Source organism: Eptatretus burgeri, chromosome 4, assembly GCF_056783735.1.
Source record: "Eptatretus burgeri isolate ZD-2024b chromosome 4, Ebu_testis_v1, whole genome shotgun sequence".
NCBI lineage: Eukaryota > Metazoa > Chordata > Myxini > Myxiniformes > Myxinidae > Eptatretus > Eptatretus burgeri.
In genome coordinates, this window is record NC_140964.1 from 32,284,185 (window position 1) to 32,303,442 (window position 19,258).

Below are 19,258 nucleotides of genomic sequence, written 5' to 3' on the forward strand. Positions count from 1 at the left end.
AACAGCTGTCCGTTGGTTGCAGCTTCTGGTGGCTCCTAACGGTGAGTGACGGTTCCTGACAGTTTTTGTGACAGCTGTGTGACGGTTACTTTCAGCTCCAGTCAGTTGTTCCAGTCAGTTGTTGGTGAGTCGGTGACAGTTGGTGAGTTGGTGACAGCCTTACAGTGCCTTACAGCTTCTGACAGCTGTCCGTTGGTTGCGGCTCCTGGTGGCTCCTGAAGGTGGGTGACGGTTGGACCATTCCTGCTGGTTCTGCTCGTACCTGATTCTTGGCATCCCTGGTTCCTGAAGCTGACGACATGACCGATTGATGTTCGAGCCTGTTTCCGAATGGGTGCACGGCAAGGCAGGGTGCTGGCAGCAGACCAAGGCTCGCTCACACATTTTGGGACATTTTATTTGACACATGACGACTTATACCTTGGTAAGCCGAGACTGTATTTCTTTCCCCCCTGAATGATCTGCTCGGTATCCTTGTCTCGTGTTTAATTGTTAAGTAAGACATAGTGATAAGCATCTGCTCTTTGTCTATTTTTCTCTCAATGTCTGTTGAATTCTTTATTTGTTTGAAATTATTTTGAATGATTTGAATTCATCTATCTACACTACAAGGAAATAAAATGTTCTTCAGTTTATTAATTTTTTTCTCATTAATAAATTCCTTGTTGACGTTTCAACCTATCCGTGCTTGTCCTTTCCTTGCATTGATCCAGCATTGTCCAAATCTAGATAGACTGGGAGCTCGTTCCCAAACGAATTAACCTGTCATAGTCGGCACACATCAGCGGTAAACGATCGGCCACCCTACTTAAGATCGAATCAAGATAAGATTGGTGCATCGCCGAGAGTACGCTCCCTGTTCAGAAAGCCACATGACCTCCAGTTAAATGACAAATTAGACGGTTGACACTGGAACTCGTGGTTAACTGATTGGCATTTGTGGTTGTAAAGCAACCCACCGTACCACAAAGTTAATTGAGCGGTGGCTCCAGGTCCGGCTCTTCCGAGGAGAAATGGGGATTAACCCCCTCATAATACACTCTCTACCCATGGCCGTAACAATATCGAGGCACAGGACACAAAATGTCGATCTATGCTCCATGCCTTCACAACCAGATCACAGCAAACATGTGGTTGGATGGACCTTATTGTTTTTTTTATATGTATCGATGTCAAAGTGAGGGATGGATTATATGAAAAGGAGATCGCACAAAAAGGTTAAACAAAACAATGTACTGTAGAAATATAATTGCACATTTTCAGTGCATGAGACACCTCCCGAGGTACCAACTGCAGGGCCCAACATGGGTGGAAATGTATGTCTGTCTAATTGATGTTCCATTGAGAGTACGGGTACTTTTACCGAAACGAACAAGCAAGCAGCTTTGAAAGCACTCGCCAAGTGGCTTAAGCTCTCAAGCAAGCACTCCAATAAAATGGTTGACATGAAAACGGCTCGTTTGGCATGTGATTAGCAACACATTAAGCATACACCTCCCAGAAATGCCCGAAATGTCAAGCAATGAATGCTGACGTCTCCAGGTGTTTATAAACATTGCAATATACCCAGCGATTCGTAGCTGTGATGGACAGGCATTCGACAATGTGAATGAGGAAAGTGAAAACAACTTTATCGTAAAGAAATCGCTGCGGCCTGTTCCAAGTTAAGGCATGGTTGAGCAGGCCAAAAAACATGGCAGCTTCAGACCCCAGCGAGGTTACCCAGGAAACACCTTAAGGCACAGAGAACGAGGTGGCTGAGGATTGCCTGATGAAGGATATAATTAAACAAGGCCATTAACTATCTTCTAAAGGGGTGTTTTAATTAACCCAAACACCCAATTTTCACTCTTGCACTTCCTTGGAGTTTTCTGAGTATGCATGCAAAGTTTCAGGCTACTAGGTTTTATGGTTTTGGAGTTATGGCGCACACGCACACGCACACGCACACGCACACGCACACGCACACGCACACACACACACACACACACACACACACACACACACACCTTGCCTTTTAGTAGTATAGAGAGATATCACCCGATTTCCAAGCCATTCACCATTTTGACGTGTTTTCTAAATTGCTGAACCAATTTTTTTCCACCCTCACACAACAATTGTGTGCATGTTGTTTAAAAAGCATAAAATATTCTCTCTGCTAATTCCCCTACCCCCACCCCTTTCTCCCTTTGTCCCATCCCTGTCCTCGCTTCACCCCCTCCTAAGACAGTGCAGCACCCTCCTACCTTGCCTCTCTCCATCTCTCCCTCTCTCCATCTCTCTGTCTCCACACATGTCCAGATGATCATTATCTCCACACGTATCTGGATGGTGATTATGTCCGAATGGTGGTTATCACTGGACAGAAGTGATGTCAGACCCTCCCCTCATGCTGCCTTACCTTGCCCTTCCTTCCCCTGTACTCATGCTGCCTTTCCTTCCCCTGTCCTCACGCTGCCTTCCCGTCCCCTGTCCTCACGCTGCCTTCCCTTCCCATGCCCTCACACTGCCTTCCCTTCCCCTGTCCTCACATTGCCTTCCCTTCCCATGCCCTCATGCTGCCTTCCCTTCCCCTGTCCTCACGCTGCCTTCCCTTCCTCTGCCCTCATGCTGCCTTCCCTTCCTCTGCCCTTGCGCTGCCTTTCCCGCCCCTCATGCTGCCTTTCCCATGCCTCACGCTGCCTTTCCCTCTCCTCGTGTTGCCTTTCCCTCCCCTCGCGCTGCCTTTCCCTCCCCTCGCGCTGCCTTTCCCTCCCCTCGTGCTGCCTTTCCCTCCCCTCGCACTGCCTTTCCCTCTCCTCGTGTTGCCTTCCCTCCCCTCGCGCTGCCTTTCCCACCCGTCGCTCTGCCTTTCCCTCCCCTCGCGCTGCCTTTCCCTCCCCTCGCGCTGCATTTCCCTCCCGTCGCGCTGCCTTTCCCGCCCCTTGCGCTGCCTTTCCCGCCCCTCGTGCTGCCTTTCCCTCCCCTCGTGCTGCCTTTCCCTCCCCTCGCGCTGCCTTTCCCGCCCCTCGTGCTGCATTTCCCTCCCATCGTGCTGCCTTTCCCACCCCTCGCGCTGCCTTTCCCTCCCCTCGTGCTGCATTTCCCTCACATCGCGCTGCCTTTCCCTCCCCTTGCGCTACCTTTCCAGCCCCTCGTGCTGCCTTTCCCTCCCCTCGTGCTGCCTTTCCCTCCCCTCGCGCTGCCTTTCCCTCCCCTCGCGCTGCCTTTCCCTCCCCTCGCGCTGCCTTTCCCTCCCCTCGCGCTGCCTTTTCCTCCCCTCGCGCTGCCTTTCCCTCCCCTCGCGCTGCCTTTCCCTCCCCTCACGCTGCCTTTCCCTCCCCTCGCGCTGCCTTTCCCGCCCCTCGCGCTGCCTTTCCCTCCCGTCACGCTGCCTTTCCCTCCCATCTCGCTGCCTTTCCCACCCCTTGCGCTGCCTTTCCCTCCCCTCGCGCTGCCTTTCCCTTTCCTCGCGCTGCCTTTCCCTCTCCTCGTGGTGCCTTTCCCTCCCCTCGCACTCGCTGCCTTTCCCTCCCCTCGCGCTGTCTTTCCCTCTCCACGTGTTGCCTTTCCCTCCCCTCGCGCTGCCTTTCCCTCCCCTCGCGCTGCCTTTCCCTCTCCTCGTGTTGCCTTTCGCTCCCCTCGCGCTGCCTTTCCCACCCCTCGCGCTGCCTTTCCCTCCCCTCGCGCTGCATTTCCCTCCCGTCGCGCTGCCTTTCCCGCCCCTTGCGCTGCTTTTCCCGCCCCTCGTGCTGCCTTTCCCTCCCCTCGTGCTGCCTTTCCCTCCCCTCGCGCTGCCTTTCCCGGCCCTCGTGCTGCATTTCCCTCCCATCGTGCTGCCTTTCCCACCCCTCGCGCTGCCTTTCCCTCCCCTCGCACTCGCTGCCTTTCCCTCCCCTCGCGCTGTCTTTCCCTCTCCACGTGTTGCCTTTCCCTCCCCTCGCGCTGCCTTTCCCTCCCCTCGCGCTGCCTTTCCCTCTCCTCGTGTTGCCTTTCCCTCCCCTCGCGCTGCCTTTCCCACCCCTTGCGCTGCCTTTCCCTCCCCTCGCGCTGCATTTCCCTCCCGTCGCGCTGCCTTTCCCGCCCCTTGCGCTGCTTTTCCTGCCCCTCGTGCTGCCTTTCCCTCCCCTCGTGCTGCCTTTCCCTCCCCTCGCGCTGCCTTTCCCGGCCCTCGTGCTGCATTTCCCTCCCGTCGCGCTGCCTTTCCCGCCCCTTGCGCTGCCTTTCCCGCCCCTCGTGCTGCCTTTCCCTCCCCTCGTGCTGCCTTTCCCTCCCCTCGCGTTGCCTTTCCCTCCCCTCGCGCTGCCTTTCCCTCCCCTCGCGCTGCCTTTCTCTCCCCTCACGCTGCCTTTCCCTCCCCTCGCGCTGCCTTTCCCTCTCCTCGTGTTGCCTTTCCCTCCCCTCGCGCTGCCTTTCCCACCCCTCGCGCTGCCTTTCCCTCCCCTCGCGCTGCATTTCCCTCCCGTCGCGCTGCCTATCCCGCCCCTTGCGCTGCTTTTCCCGCCCCTCGTGCTGCCTTTCCCTCCCCTCGTTCTGCCTTTCCCTCCCCTCGCGCTGCCTTTCCCGGCCCTCGTGCTGCATTTCCCTCCCATCGTGCTGCCTTTCCCACCCCTCGCGCTGCCTTTCCCTCCCCTCGTGCTGCATTTCCCTCCCGTCGCGCTGCCTTTCCCGCCCCTTGCGCTGCCTTTCCCGCCCCTCGTGCTGCCTTTCCCTCCCCTCGTGCTGCCTTTCCCTCCCCTCGCGTTGCCTTTCCCTCCCCTCGCGCTGCCTTTCCCTCCCCTCGCGCTGCCTTTCTCTCCCCTCACGCTGCCTTTCCCTCCCCTCGCGCTGCCTTTCCCGCCCCCTGCGCTGCCTTTCCCGCCCCTCGTGCTGCCTTTCCCTCTCCTTGTGCTGCCTTTCTCTCCCCTCGCGCTGCCTTTCCCTCCCCTCGCGCTGCATTTCCCTCCCGTCGTGCTGCATTTCCCTCCCGTCACACTGCCTTTCCCTCCCGTGGCACTGCCTTTCCCTCCTATCGTGCTGCTTTTCCCTCCCATCGCGCTGCCTTTCCCTCCCGTCGCGCTGCCTTTCCCTCCCGTCGCGCTGCATTTCCCTCCCATCGTGCTGCCTTTCCCACTCCTCGTGCTGCCTTTCCCTCCCCTCACGCTTCCTTTCCCTCCCAACCCACCAAGCGCTCATGGAGAAGGCCACACCACACATTGACCTTTGGACTATCACGTATGTGCTCAATGACCATGTGGGGGTTTTCAGAGCCCCAGATCCTCACATTGTGCCGGGTGACCTTCCCCAATACATGAAAGCAAGCTTCATCTGTGAACATGACCTTTTTCAGGAAATCTTCATCATCCTCTATGCGACTGAGCATTTCCAAGGCAAGCACCTTGCATTTGGGTCCTTCATTTGGTTTGAGTTCCTGCAGAATCTGCACCTTATAGGCATAAAGCTTCAGTGTTTTATGTAAAATCCTGTGTTCAGTGGTGGTTGGTCGTCCCCGTTCTCTCGATACGTGTCAAATTGATTTTTCTGGGACTTTGATGAAATGATTCACGCACTCATTCAATGTCTGCTGCACTTGTGCTTGGTTGACCGGTACTTTTCTGTTTCTGACAACTTCCATTCTCCTTAAATACTAGTCCACAATGGCAGATTCCTTCCAGAGCTTGTACGGAAATTACACTGAACTTGCGTGTCGGATCTCGTCTCGATGAACTATCCGACACACTGAGCTTTCTCCATTGGTCACCATTTGCTTTTACATTAAACCACCAGACCTGAAAAGAAAGAAAACTTTATGAGTTTTTGTATCATATAAAACAAAGTGTGTCATTGTATCATTTGTGGGACTAAATATATGAACAACCAAAGTTGTCCAGGTCTTTCTGGAACACACACACACACACACACACACACACACACACACACACACACACACACACACACACACACACACACACACACACACACACACACACACACACACACACACACACACACACACACACACACAGTGAAGAATCACTCAAAAATATTCTATATATATATATATATATATATATATATATATATATATATATATATATATATATATATATATATATATATATGTATACATGATTGATGAGAGGAAATAGTTGAAGCTGAAAATATTTCTTGAAAGGATCCATCATGGTACTGACATGGACCTGCTTTTTATGATTGACATCACAATGTTTTCACATTGTTTGATCCCAGAACTACACATAACATTTACTTGTTCATTGTGTCCTTCCATAGATGAGGACATTATTATCGATATGTGGAAGCATATAGTTCTGGCTCTTTATCATTTTGATGGTGTGAGCATCCTGTTGCAGCTTGTCATACATCTTGAGTTCTGCATGGAATTGGAAAAATACATCGCATCAACAATAAACTGTTCTAGAGTTTCATCGGATTCGTTTTGCAAAGAGGCATTTGGGATATAAGTTTTTGGTGGGGAAAAAAAAAAGTTTTCAAAGGTGATCAAAGTAAATTGGTGTAAGTAAAGGGTTATATGGCAGGATCATGGCTTGAGGCCCTGAGCTGCAGCTGCGTTGAGAATTGTTATGTGCTAGTGCAGCTCGGCGGAATGTCGCATGCCATGCCAGCTGGGAATTGTGGGATTTGAGACGCTACTCGATATATTTTCTTCAATTGCAGTTGCTCAGGAACCTTTGCTTTCGAAAGCGTCTCTATGATTGTGTTTTTCATTCACCTTACAATGCTTAATCCTCATTCATTTCTGTTGCTCTTGTCTGTAGACGCGTAAAAAAAACACTTTCTTCTATAAAGAGCTTGAACCTGAGCCCCATTGCTGGAGATTATTTTACATGCGAGCTTTGTAACTGAGCCCTGTGCTTATTGATACGGCTCTAAATGATTCAAGGGTCTTTGGATAGATTTCAAGCCGTGTGCGTGTGATATCCGGGTGTCGAAGTGACTTTCGGATTAACATGGTTGAGTTGTTATCACTGTGAGGCCGAGTGAAACAAGTACAGAGAACAAATTAGAAGTTTCTGCTTTTGTTGAGCAAATGGCCATGAGGCTTAATGGTTCTTACCGGGTGCCCCATGTAATGTACTTCTGTGCTCCGTCACAGGAGATCCAGCGGCGCTCTGAAGCTGTCTTGGACGGCGGCAAAACCAAGGCTCTACACACCGTCATTGAGATGAAGGTACGTTTTTTTTTTGATGGGCAAGATTTTTTTAATGTTAAAAATGATTTTTTTTCTGTCATTCTGACCTATAAACAGTCACTGCCAGGTTGTAGAATATCATCATTAATTTTCATCAGGAATTTTGCTTGTGAAACATCTACTCTTATCTATTCGGTGACGTGTCAAATTATGCATTTTTTTAATATACAAGGTCTAAGGCTCATAATGGAAATGCCACTCAAACATACATGGACATACTGATGAAACAAACACTTAACACAGCCACTGAGCTTGGGAGAAGTACCGTTACTTCCTGGGATACCCTGGGTACAAGCGACGTCAATGACGCAGCTTTTCTCGCTGCACTCAACGGGGCATTTCCTTAGGAGGATGCCTATCTATGGGGATTGTATGTGTGCTTAACTTTATTTTAATGCTGAGCATCAAGCAAGGAAGCAGCACATACCATTTTTCAAGTCTTTAATATGACTCGGCTGGGATTTGAACTGCCGACCTCCCAGACTCGAAGAGGACGCTGCATCCAGTGCACCACCCAGTCACCACACTTCACCATGTTGGAGAAACTATGCAGCAACATAAAACTGCTGGATACCCATAGGTCAGGTAAATGGCCATCAGGCACAAGGGATTAAAATAAAGCAGCAGTCTGATCTTTGCTGACCATCGACTTCGCTACAGCTGAGTGCAATAATGCTGGCCATAATGGACAGATACCTGAAAAATATTCCAGGGCATGGTGCAATCAATATAGTGAATGGAAATAGAGGCGTTACAGAAAATCGAGAAAAAACTTTTTCAGTCGAGGAATGAATAACATTACTTTCATATCGTCTAAATGTAAGAGTGGGAGATAAATTCAAATGTGTTGAAAATCATATTTGAAATCCTGTCATACCAGGGAATTTGGTAAGATTTAAAGTTTAAAAGTGTGGAAGAATCATTCACATAACTAAAGCCTTCTGTGATATTTATTTACTTTTTAAAGTGACTCGCTGTGCAGTGAATCACCTTTAAAAGAAGGTGCAACATTTCATTTTGCAAGGGTGGATTGTCATCATCTGTGAATCACTTTGAATCAACGATCTTTCTCGTCACCAGGAGAGAATTTTCGTTCCCTGATGTATGCGTCACTCATCACTTATGTGAAGCATTAAAAGTTATAGTTTGGGCTTTATTCATGCAAAACTAAAACGGAACTCGGTAGACCGCATACCCCTGCCAGGTTGAACAGCGAACACTTTACGTTTTGTATCCCACTGATAGGCCGGATCTGCGTCACACACCAAAATCGAATCGGCTTGTTCTTGTCACCTCCCCAACTCATCCACCAAGTTTTGCCATAATCCGTCAATCGCGTTTTGAGACATCGTGTTATGTATCGTTTTTGGCCCCATCTCTTAATAGTGAAAAATCACTTTTAAAAAATTTAAAATTCTCACATCCAGATCCGGATCTTTGCGAAAATCGAATCGCTTCATCCTTGTCACACACCCAGCCTGTCTCCAAAGTTTCCTCTGAATCCATCTATAACTTTTTGAGATATCCTGTGATTTATCGTTTTTGGCCCCATCAATGGTGAAGAATCCCTAAAAAAAATTATAATATCCGGATGTGGATCTTCACCAAAATCGAACCAATTCGTTCTTGTCAAATACCCAACCTTTCCACCAAATTTCGTCCGAATCCGTCAATAATTTTTTGAGATATCCTGCTCACAGACAGACAGACGGACAGACAGGGGTGAAAACAAAACCTCCGTCCACCTTCGGTGGTGAAGGTAACAAGTGGTAGGTGTTTAGCTTGTGATAAAATTCTGAATCTGTAACACGCGTTTGTTTTTATTTTTCCAAAGATAAAAACATCATGGACGACAGCAACGATCCAATGAGGTGTCCACCAAGCCACTTTCTTAGGAACTACGCCCATCGGATGGAGGACATATGAAGCAAAGCAAAGCACAGAGTCTTTACAAAACGAACAACGATGCGGAGGGATGTACTCAGGGTCACAGAAATTCTACCTCCTGACGAGAATTGCTTTCTGCACATTATTTCGCAGAGCCAGCTGCAGGAATGTGCAGAATTCCTCCCTCGACTGTGCAAAGATCCCTAAAATTACAAGCCATAATGCACCATTGCGACTTCCTCCTGATGCGAGTGGAAATGGGCCTCACGACAATCGATGAACTTGTCGACGAATTGTAAAACGAACAAGCTTTGAACGACTTTGAGAGTCACAATTCAACACCTTGTACAACGCCTTTTAAAAGACAGGTAGAATCAAAATTAACGACTTAAATACAAAGTGATTAACTTGCTTTGGACAAAAGATAGTTCGGAGCATCAGAAGAAACAAGAGTACAGTCTTACTTTTGCAACATTTAGAAACTTTTTAAAATTGACATCATAATGTGTATAGCTAGAAACAGACAAAGACAAGTGTATCCTAAAATTGGAATTTGTTTGCAATGGAATAAAATGCAAAGACCAAGACAAAAATGCAAAGGACAAGCTACCTGAGGAGAATACAACTTGAAGAATGCTCTAGAATGGTACTCAAACCTTCACTATCAATGAGAAATGAAATTTTAAATTGCAAAGATACGATAAGCTCAGTATGCAGAGAAGAATGGATAAAAATCCACCTGTGTGTGTGTGTTTGTGTGTGAGCAACTTCAATGCACAACTTAACCACTCAACAGAATGAGTTAAAAAAAAAAAAAGAATGGTGGTTGTACTCAGGGTGTGCCCGAGAAGGTTTTAGGCGATTACCAGTAAAACAATGATTTCATAGCCCTCGCGTTTCCTGGTGGGGGAGAGAACCCCAAGTGTCTTGATGTGAATAGGTGTTGCTCCAGGTGGGGTGGAGTATTACAAGTCATACTAAAATACGACAATTCTGGGAGTATGAACCTGTTGGTTAGTAATACTGGGGCAATTAACCTGCCTGTGAGGACCGGTTCATCCCTCGTGCTTGGAATTCCACAAACTCTTGACACAATCATGAAATCACTGCCAACCTGAGAAAGTAAGAACTTGAAATTCTGTAAACTTCGATGATCGGGCTATGCTCATCGCCGAAAGGAAGCGAGGACTGAAGTTGACGTTGCGAGGCGTTAACCCTTCATCGGAGCAAAAGAGTCTCTTATTCTCCGACAAAGGCTAACGCCCAAAACATCAGCTTCTGACTTCCCACAGTGGTTAACATACCTCGATCAATGTCGTGTTGATGTCATCCATTGTTCTACCTGCCCGCTGATGGAGATAGACACTTGCCTTCATGAGTAAGATTAATTCCTTATTCTTATTTCGAAAATAATTAACTGCTGGAGGAGGAAAGGGGAGGGGAATGACCTATTAATTGGAAAAGAGCAACTGAGGAATAAAATCTGAGAATTGAAGGATGGATCAGGACTTGAAAAAAAAATAACATGATAACCAATCAAATGTTTTTTTTCAATGGAGGGAGAAAGTACAAAATCAAATTGGAAACATACTGAGAACTTGAATTGTAGAAGGTCAAATATTATAAACTCCAAATGGAGTGCTGAACAACCCCCAATTTAAAGCACATGTATTTCTAAAAGGTGTGTCTGTCTGTCTGTCTGTCTGTCTGTCTGTCTGTCTGTCTGTCTGTCTGTCTGTCTGTCTGTCTGTCTGTCTGTCTGTCTGTCTGTCTCTCTCTCTTTCTCGCTCTCTCCTCACTCTCTCTCTCTCCCTCTCTCTCCTCGCTCTCTCTTCCTCTCTCGCTCTCGCTCTCTCTCTCTCCTCTCTCTCTCCCTCCTCACTCTCTCCTCGCTCTCCTTGCTCTCTCTCTCTCTCTCTCTCTCTCTCTCTCTCTCTCTCTCTCTCTCTCTCTCTCTCTCTCTCTCTCTCTCTCTCTCTCTCTCTCTCTCTCTCTCTCTCTCTCTCTCTCCCTCCTCACTCTCTCCTTGCTCTCTCTCTCTCTCTCTCTCTCTCTCTCTCTCTCTCTCTCTCTCTCTCTCTCTCTCTCTCTCTCTCTCCGCTCTCTCTCTCTCCGCTCTCTCTCCGCTCTCTCTCTGTCTCCTCTCTCTCTTTCTCTCTCTCCTGTTGGTGAGTCGAGTGGAGTGTCATGGCGGCTGTGTGGCCTTGGTGAGCTGTGATCTGTCCTGTTTTTTTCGCCTTTCTATCCCCTTTCGCATCGTTTTTCACCTGCTTTCCTTTGTTTCCTTCTACGCATCGTTATTTGTGCTCCCACCCTCCCCTCTTCATTAGACCTTGCGCTTCGGTCTTCCCTCGCGCCGTTGTCACCCCACCCCGCCCATCTGTCCTTGTTATTTCACGGTCTGCCCTTCGGTTCATCTCGTTCCCTCCCCTTCCCCCTTCCCTCCCCTCCGCTCCCCTCCCCTCCCCTCCGCTTCTCTCCACTCCCCTCACCTCCACTCCCCTTCCCCTCCTCCGCTCCCCTTCCCCCTCCGCTCCCCTTCCCCCTCCGCTCCCCTTTGTTCCCCTTCCCTCCCCTCTCTTCCGCTCCCCTTCCCTCCCCTCCCCTTCCCTCTGCTCCCCTTCCCTCCGCTCCCCTTCCCTCCCTCCTCCCCTTCCCTCCCTCCTCCCCTTCCCCCTCCACTCCCCTTCCCCCATCCGCTCCGCTTCCCCCCTCCGCTCCCTTTCCCTCCACTCCCCTTCCCTCCACCCCCTCCGCTCCGCTTCCCTCCCCCCCACTCCACTTCACTTCCCTCCCCTCCGCTCCCCTTCCCTCCCCTCCACCTCCCTTACTCCGCTCCCCTTCCCCCCTCCGCTCCGCTTCCCCCTCCGCTCCCTTTCCTCTCCACCCCCTCCCGTCCACTTCTCTCCCTTCCCTCCCTTCCGCTCCCCTTCCCTCCCTCCCCTCCGCTTCCCTCCCCTCCGCTTCCCTCCACTCCGCTCCCTTCCCTCCACTCCGCTCCCCTTCCCTCCGCTCCCTCCCCTCCCTCCGCTCCCCTTCCCTCCCTCCCTCCGCTCCCCTCCCTCCCCCTTCCCTCCGCTCCCCTCCCCTTCCCTCCGCTCCCCTCCTCCCCTTCCCTCCGCTCCTCCCCTCCTCCCCTTCCCTCCGCTCCCCTCCCCTACCCTTCCCTCTGCTCCCCTCCCTTCCCTCCGCTCCCCTACCCTCCCCTTCCTTCCACTTCCCTCCGCTCCCCTTCCCTCCGCTTCCTCCCCTCCCCTTCCCTTCCCTCTGCTCCCCTTCCCTCCCCTTCCCTCCACTTCCCTTCCCTCCCCTTCCCTTCCCTCCCCTCCGCCCCTCCCCTTCCCTCTCCTCCGCCCCTCCCTCCTCCTTCCCTCCGCTCCCCTTCCCTCCGCTCCCCTTACCTTCCTTGCCCTTCCCTCCCCTCCCCTTCCCTGCCCTCCCCTTCCCTGCCCTCCCCTTCCCTGCCCTTCCCTCCACTTCCCTTCCCTCCCCTGCCCTCCCCTGCCCTCTCCTTCCATCCCTCCCCTTCCATCCCCTATCTTCCTTCCTCCCTCCCCTCCCTCCCTCCTCCTCCCTCCCCTCCGCTCCCCTCCTCCTCCCCTCCGCTCCTCCTCCTCCCTCCCCTCCGCTCCCCTCCGCTCCCCTCCCCTCCGCTCCCTCCCTCCCTCCCTTCCCTCCCTTCCTCCCTCCCCTCCGCTCCTCCCTCCCCTCCGCTCCCCTCCCCTCCCCTCCGCTCCCCTCCCTCCCCTCCCCTCCCCTCCGCTCCCCTCCGCTCCCCTCCCTCCCCTCCCCTCCCCTCCCCTCCCCTCCTCCGCTCCCCTCCCCTCCCTCCTCCGCTCCCTCCTCCCCTCCGCTCCCCTCCCCTCCTCCTCCTCCTCCCTCCCCTCCCCTCCCCTCCGCTCCTCCTCCCTCCTCCTCCCCTCCGCTCCCCTCCCCTCCCCTCCCCTCCCCTCCCCTCCGCTCCCCTTCCCTCCGCTCCCCTCCGCTCCCCTTCCCTCCGCTCCCCTTCCCTCCGCTCCCCTTCCCTCCGCTCCCTTCCCTTCCCTCCCCTTCCCTTCCCTCCGCTCCCCATCCCCCTGTTTTCTCCTCGCATATCTTTTCCCCCTGAGATAGAGAGAGAAAGAGCCCACAGCTTCTTGTGGATAACTTTTAGTTGGCGGCCCATCCCGGGCCTTCAACTGATCGTTTTTTTCTTCACTGCAGCTGTGTTTATTTCCTTTGGAAACCTGTCTCGGCTCGTATTAAATTACTGCTCGAGAGTAATCACCCCTCGTTCCCCTTTCCTCAACATGACTTCGTATTCCCGTTATTCGGCATTTGAAGCATTAACAAGAAAACATGGCGTCGTCTGTGTCCCGCCCGACGACGTCAGTGTCGAGGATCTCGTTATCGCCACAGGAAACGTAGTCGGAACTGACAAAGTTCGTGCAGCCTCACGAATGAACAAACGTGTGGTAATCTTCGTGTCTGAGACAGAACTGGTTCACGGAATTGTATCGACTGGACTATCAATAGATGATGGACATTTCGTGCTCGTGTCCCCTCTGGACCCACCGGCCGTGAAGGTCATTATCTCGAACGTTCCTCCTTTCCTGAAGAAACAGACTCTGATCTCCGAACTATGTCGTTATGGTTCTGTGGTTTCTCAGATCACCATGTTACCTTTACGGAGCCAGGACGATCGGACGAAGCATGTGATGTCTTTTCGGAGACAAGCTCATGTGGTGCTTCCTCCCTCGAACGCTGAAAGAACCTTGAACATCGTTTTAAAACTCAAAATTGATAATCATGATTACCAAGTCTACGGAACCACTGACACCTTGAAATGTTTCGAATGTGGTAATTTCGGACACTTGAAACGATCTTGCCCAAAGGCGACTTCGTCAAACGATGAAACAAACCTCGTCAACAGTAATACGTCTTCTTCTTCTTCCTCGACTGTGAAGGAAGCGAATCCCGTGTCCGGTTATGACGCCCAGTCCCCTCAGTCCGATAGTCTAAACAGCAAAACGAATGTTTGGGATGGTTTCACCATCGTTCCATCAAGGAAGAGGAAGACTTTGCCTGATGGTCGTTTAACCCAGAAGAAGGAAGCATTTACAAACGAGGAATCTGTCGGTAATGTTCCCGCAGTTGTGACTGATATCACTCGACAATGTTTACCCGGAATGGACCCGGAATGGACCCGGAATGGACCTGGAATGGACCTGGAATGGACCTGGAATGGACCCGGACCCCGGTACCTACGGCCAACAAATTTACCCTACTTGCCGGTGAGGACATTGACGTCTCCCTCACAGAGACCGCTTTACCTGTTTTCGCAGTAAATGAAACTGTTTCACTCGTTAAAAACTCTCCTATTGGAAAGTCCATCGACGGTGATACACAGACCACGAGTGATGAACCTACTGTCACTTCGGTAAATGTTAACCCTGAATCCTTGTCAGCGTGAAATAGCGAAACAAATGTTAACCCTGAATCCTTGTCAGCAGGAAATAGCGAAACAAATGTTAACCCTGAATCCTTGTCAGCGGGAAATAGCGAAACAAATGTTAACCCTGAATCCTTGTCAGCGGGAAATAGCGAAACAAATGTTAACCCTAAATCCTTGTCAGCGGGAAATAGCGAAACAAATGTTAACCCTAAATCCTTGTCAGCGGGAAATAGCGAAACAAATGTTAACCCTGTTACTGCTCCCAGTCCATCACGTGGTGAAGCTGGAAACGCAGGAAATGCCAAAATGGATGTTTTACGAGAGACCCCCAAAGTACTGTATACCTCCACGCCGTTGGAGGTCGATAACACCGTGACGGTCGACGGAAGCGAGATCTCTGCATCTGCTGATGGTGTTTCTGTTTCATCAAATCCCCCGATTATTTCCGTTACTTCACCAGGAGATGCTCCCACAATGGAAGAGCACATAGACGTGGTAACCAGTACAGATCTGTGTATCAATACTGACCACAGTATCGATATGCAGGACGGTACAAGCTTGTGTGACTCGGAAACTAAAACCGACTCTGACGAATCTGACCTGGAGGAACCAGACAGGAACAGTCAGGTGGAAACGGTGGAGAAGCTGACCAGTCAAGGTCCTACCCCACCCCCCCCCTCCCCGCTTGAACAAATAAGACTCTTCTTACAAAATACATACAGGAACCGCAATATAAACCTGACGGAATACTTCCCAGATCTACCGTCCTTCCTTGAGTGTGCTCAGGCTATCGTACGTAAGCCTGACTTATTCGCTTTCCACCAGACACACTGTCACCGCTTTAAAAAACTGATTACCAAGGGGAAAAGGGATCCTAATCAATTATCCCACTTCTGATCTTATTCTTAGAAGCTATTATCTTCCTCATGGCCAGTTTCAAGATTGGAACCATAAATGTTAATGGTGGTGGGAGTCCGCTCCGCAAGATCCAAATTAAACAGCTGGTAGAGGTCAACGGTTTTGACATAGCTTTGTTACAAGAGACCCATGCTGTCCAATCTGTTCAGGCTCAGTGGCAACTATATATGGACAAGGAATGTTTCTTTATATTAGTAACAACTCCTCATCGAAGGCAGGCATCATGTTTGTCTTCAGGAAACATTTCCATCCGTCCTGTCTTAAATTTATGAGTATTATTGATTGACACCTTGCCTCTGTGACCTTCTCTATCAATCAGGTCAAGTTCACAATTCTCAATGTGTATGCTCCAAGCAAAAATTATGAGCGGATCTCCTTTTTTGCCGAACTGAGAAAATTCTTGCAAACACTGAATTTGCAGACTTGTCTAATTATTGGTGGCGATTTTAACCGTACTGTTAATGCTTCATGTGACCGGAACGGGCTGGAACCCCAACCATGTACCGCAAAACTTTTTGCAAACATCATTGCGAAATATGATCTCCATGATATTTGGCGTGTGCAGCACCCTTCCGATCAGTCTTACACATGGTGTCGTTGTTTAAACAACCACATTTCACTTGTGAGTCTTGATCGCATCTCCGTAAATTCTCATTTATTACATGGAGCTTATAAATCCGATATCGTGCCTTCTGGTTTCTCCGACCATTCCCGAGCTCGAGTCTTTATTCAACTCTCTAAACCACATCCAGGGAGCTCTCATTGGAAATTCAATAATAGTTTACTGGAAAACCTTAACTTCATTCAGGCCTTTGAATCCTTCTGGATGGCTCTCCTAGAACAGAAGTTAAGCGTTTCCGTTAATCCGCTGATATGGTGGGATTTAGTAAAAACCCAAATTAAAGGTTTCTGTCAACAGTATCAGTTTTTCTCAACAAGGGCTGACGTTAAAAAGGTTTCTGTCAACAGTATCAGTTTTTCTCAACAAGGGCTGACGTTTTTCTCAACAAGGGCTGACCATGAAGTTAAAAAAAATTTCAGTTAGGGATTTTATATCTCCAACGGGTCATCGGACAAAATAATAGTAACATACAAAACACCCTAACTGAGAAGCAGTCCTTATTAACGGAGATAACCGAGAGGAATGCACGTGGTGCCATAGTTCGGATGAGGGTGCGACACCTGAATGAGGCAGACGTACCAATCAAGTACTTATTTTCCTTAGAGAAATGTTTTCCCAGTAAACAGCTTTCTCAGCTGCAATTGACAGATTCATCCATTACCTTTACACAATCAGAAATAAAACTTTTCGCAAAGGAATACTTTTCGAAAATATATTCAATGGAACAAATAAATCCTGTCAGTGTCGCCTCGATCTCCGTAGGCCTGCCAGTGTTGTGTGCAGATGGGCGTTCCCAACTGGAAAGACCCATTACATTGGATGAACTTGGCACTGCCTTGCACGGCCTTGCCATTGGGAAAGCACCTGGTTTTGATGGACTTACAACCAAATTTTACAAGAAGTGTTGGCACTTATTGGGTCCAGAACTCATTAACACTTTGAACACAAGCTGCCAGCTTGGAGAGCTACCTCAGAGTTGCCGACGAGCTATTCTTAAGGCACTGTCACACCTTGACGATTTAGCCAGCAATAGTAACGTATAAAAATTACCCCATGCGGGAGTGACGGTCATCTCTGCGAGAAAATATATAGCCTCCTGATGGTAGGGCAGTTTTTGCAAACTTTGAAGTTACGTGACGTGAAAGCGAATATCGAAAATCCAGCCCCACAAAATTTAGATATTGTCCCATAGATTCATATGCCACAATAAAATTCAAGATTGCATGAGAAATGTAGGAGGAGATAGATTTTGAAAATCGTCATTTTCGCATGAAAATCGTCATTTTCGCATTTTTTGACAACTTTGAAGTCACATGACACGAAAATGAAAGCGAATATCGAAAATCCGGCCCGATCAAAATTTAGACATTGTCCCATAGATTCATATGCCACAATCAAATTCAAGATCGCTTGAGAAATGGCGGAGGAGATAGAATTTGAAAATCGTCATTTTCGCAACGGACGGACGGACGGATCGTAGGACATCTATACTCATATTATTAGGTCATGCTCGAAGAGATGACCTAAAAATGTATGTAAAACGTTGGCGTACGCTGAAATTTTGATTTTTTTTTTGAAAGTTTTTGGCGTATTCATAACGCGTTGGTCGTATGCATAACATATTAGTAACGTACACAACGTTTCGTTGTCTTATAGATAACTTATACCAACGAATGATTAGCGTGTTGTCGGCGTTCACAACCTATGCCCAACGATAGTCTAACTTAGGCATAGCGCGCTGCACGTATCGCCGACGATCACATGGCGTAGCCTATTAAAAAGCTGCCGCTCGCCGATTCAAATCATAACCGCCTGAGAATTGGAAGTGTCAACATCGCAGTCACACCTTGACAATTTAGTCAGCGTATGCCGACCTCTGAGAAATGTGTCTAAAACGCTGGCACAAGTCGAATACGTTATGGGTAAGTTTGGTTTACGTGAAGAGCACGCTGAAAAACGATGAAGTACGCTGTCATATGTCGTAGTACGTCAAGTACGTTGTGAAATTTCAAGCATGCTGAAAATTTTACGACGTACTCGCCGTATGGCACACACGTTCCGCTATGCTGGGAATAAGTTGTAGGCATGATATGCGATCATTGACACATGTCAACACAAGTTCCTTGTAAGTTACTCATAAGTCGAAACACGTCGAGGTAATTTTTAGCATACCCAAAACTTATTTTCTCTGTCAAGGCACATTTTCTTTTTTTCTCCTTGGCTCCATGAAGGCACGTGACGAAATATCTGAAGTTGTTGTTGTTTTTTTTATTATTATTTTTTTTTAGTCTATCACGAATTTTAAAATATATTCGGACATTTGCTTTTAAGTTTCGACGTTGACGTGACAATATCCTCAAAGAAAATATTTACAGAGGAGGAACTAAGAATAAGACATGAGCAAACTGAAGCGGCAATCGGACGTGACGTAACTGCACGTGACGAAATATCGGAAGTTATTGGGTTTTTTTTTTAACTGCTGCCAATACGCCATTATAGGGTAGCTGTAAATTAGAAACACGTTCAGTTAGTTCTGTGGTCGTCCAGAAGACGTCAATCAAATACGTCTACATACGTCAATATGCGTTGGAGGTACGTTACACATAGGTTCAAAGCACGTTACTCATAGGTTAGAAATAAGTTTTGGGTACGCTAAGCATTATCTCGACGTGTTTCGACTTATGAGTAACTTACAAGTAACGTGCCTCGACGTGTGTCAACGATCGCATAACGTACCTCGACATGTGTCAACGATCGTGTAACGTGCCTACAACACGTTACTCATTGGTGATTAATAAGTTTTGGGTACGCTAATCATTACCTCGACGTGTTTCGACTTATGAGTAACTTACAAGTGACGTGTGTCAACGATTGCATAATGTCCCTACAACTTATGGCCAGCGTAGCGGAACATGAGTCATACGCTGACATACGTCGTAAAATTTCAAGCATGCTAAAATTTGACGACAACCGTAAAGTACAATGATTAAAGCCAGCGTACTACGACGTATGGCAGTGTTTTTCAGCGTGCTCTTAATGTTATCAAAACTTACCTATAATGTATTCGACATGTGCCAGCGTTTTAGACAAATTTTTCATAAGTCGGCATACGCTGGCTAAATAGTCAAGGTGTGACAGCGCTTTTACCCTCATCCCAAAAAAGGGAGACGTGGTGTGTATTGAAAATTGGTGCCCTATCTCCCTGTTA

At 48.8% G+C, this 19,258-nt stretch overlaps 1 protein-coding gene across 7 annotated transcripts in view; it reads left to right on the forward strand.

The window, feature by feature from the left end:
* LOC147027752 (ELKS/Rab6-interacting/CAST family member 1-like) overlaps positions 1-19,258 on the forward strand; it is a 434,885-nt gene that overhangs the window by 117,594 nt on the left and 298,033 nt on the right. For all 7 annotated transcript variants that reach the window (XM_085877321.1, XM_085877320.1, XM_085877323.1 and 4 more), the window contains one exon: positions 7,094-7,168. In XM_085877321.1, the coding sequence (XP_085733447.1) occupies positions 7,094-7,168 (75 nt within the window). The remainder of the gene's footprint in view (positions 1-7,093; positions 7,169-19,258) is intronic.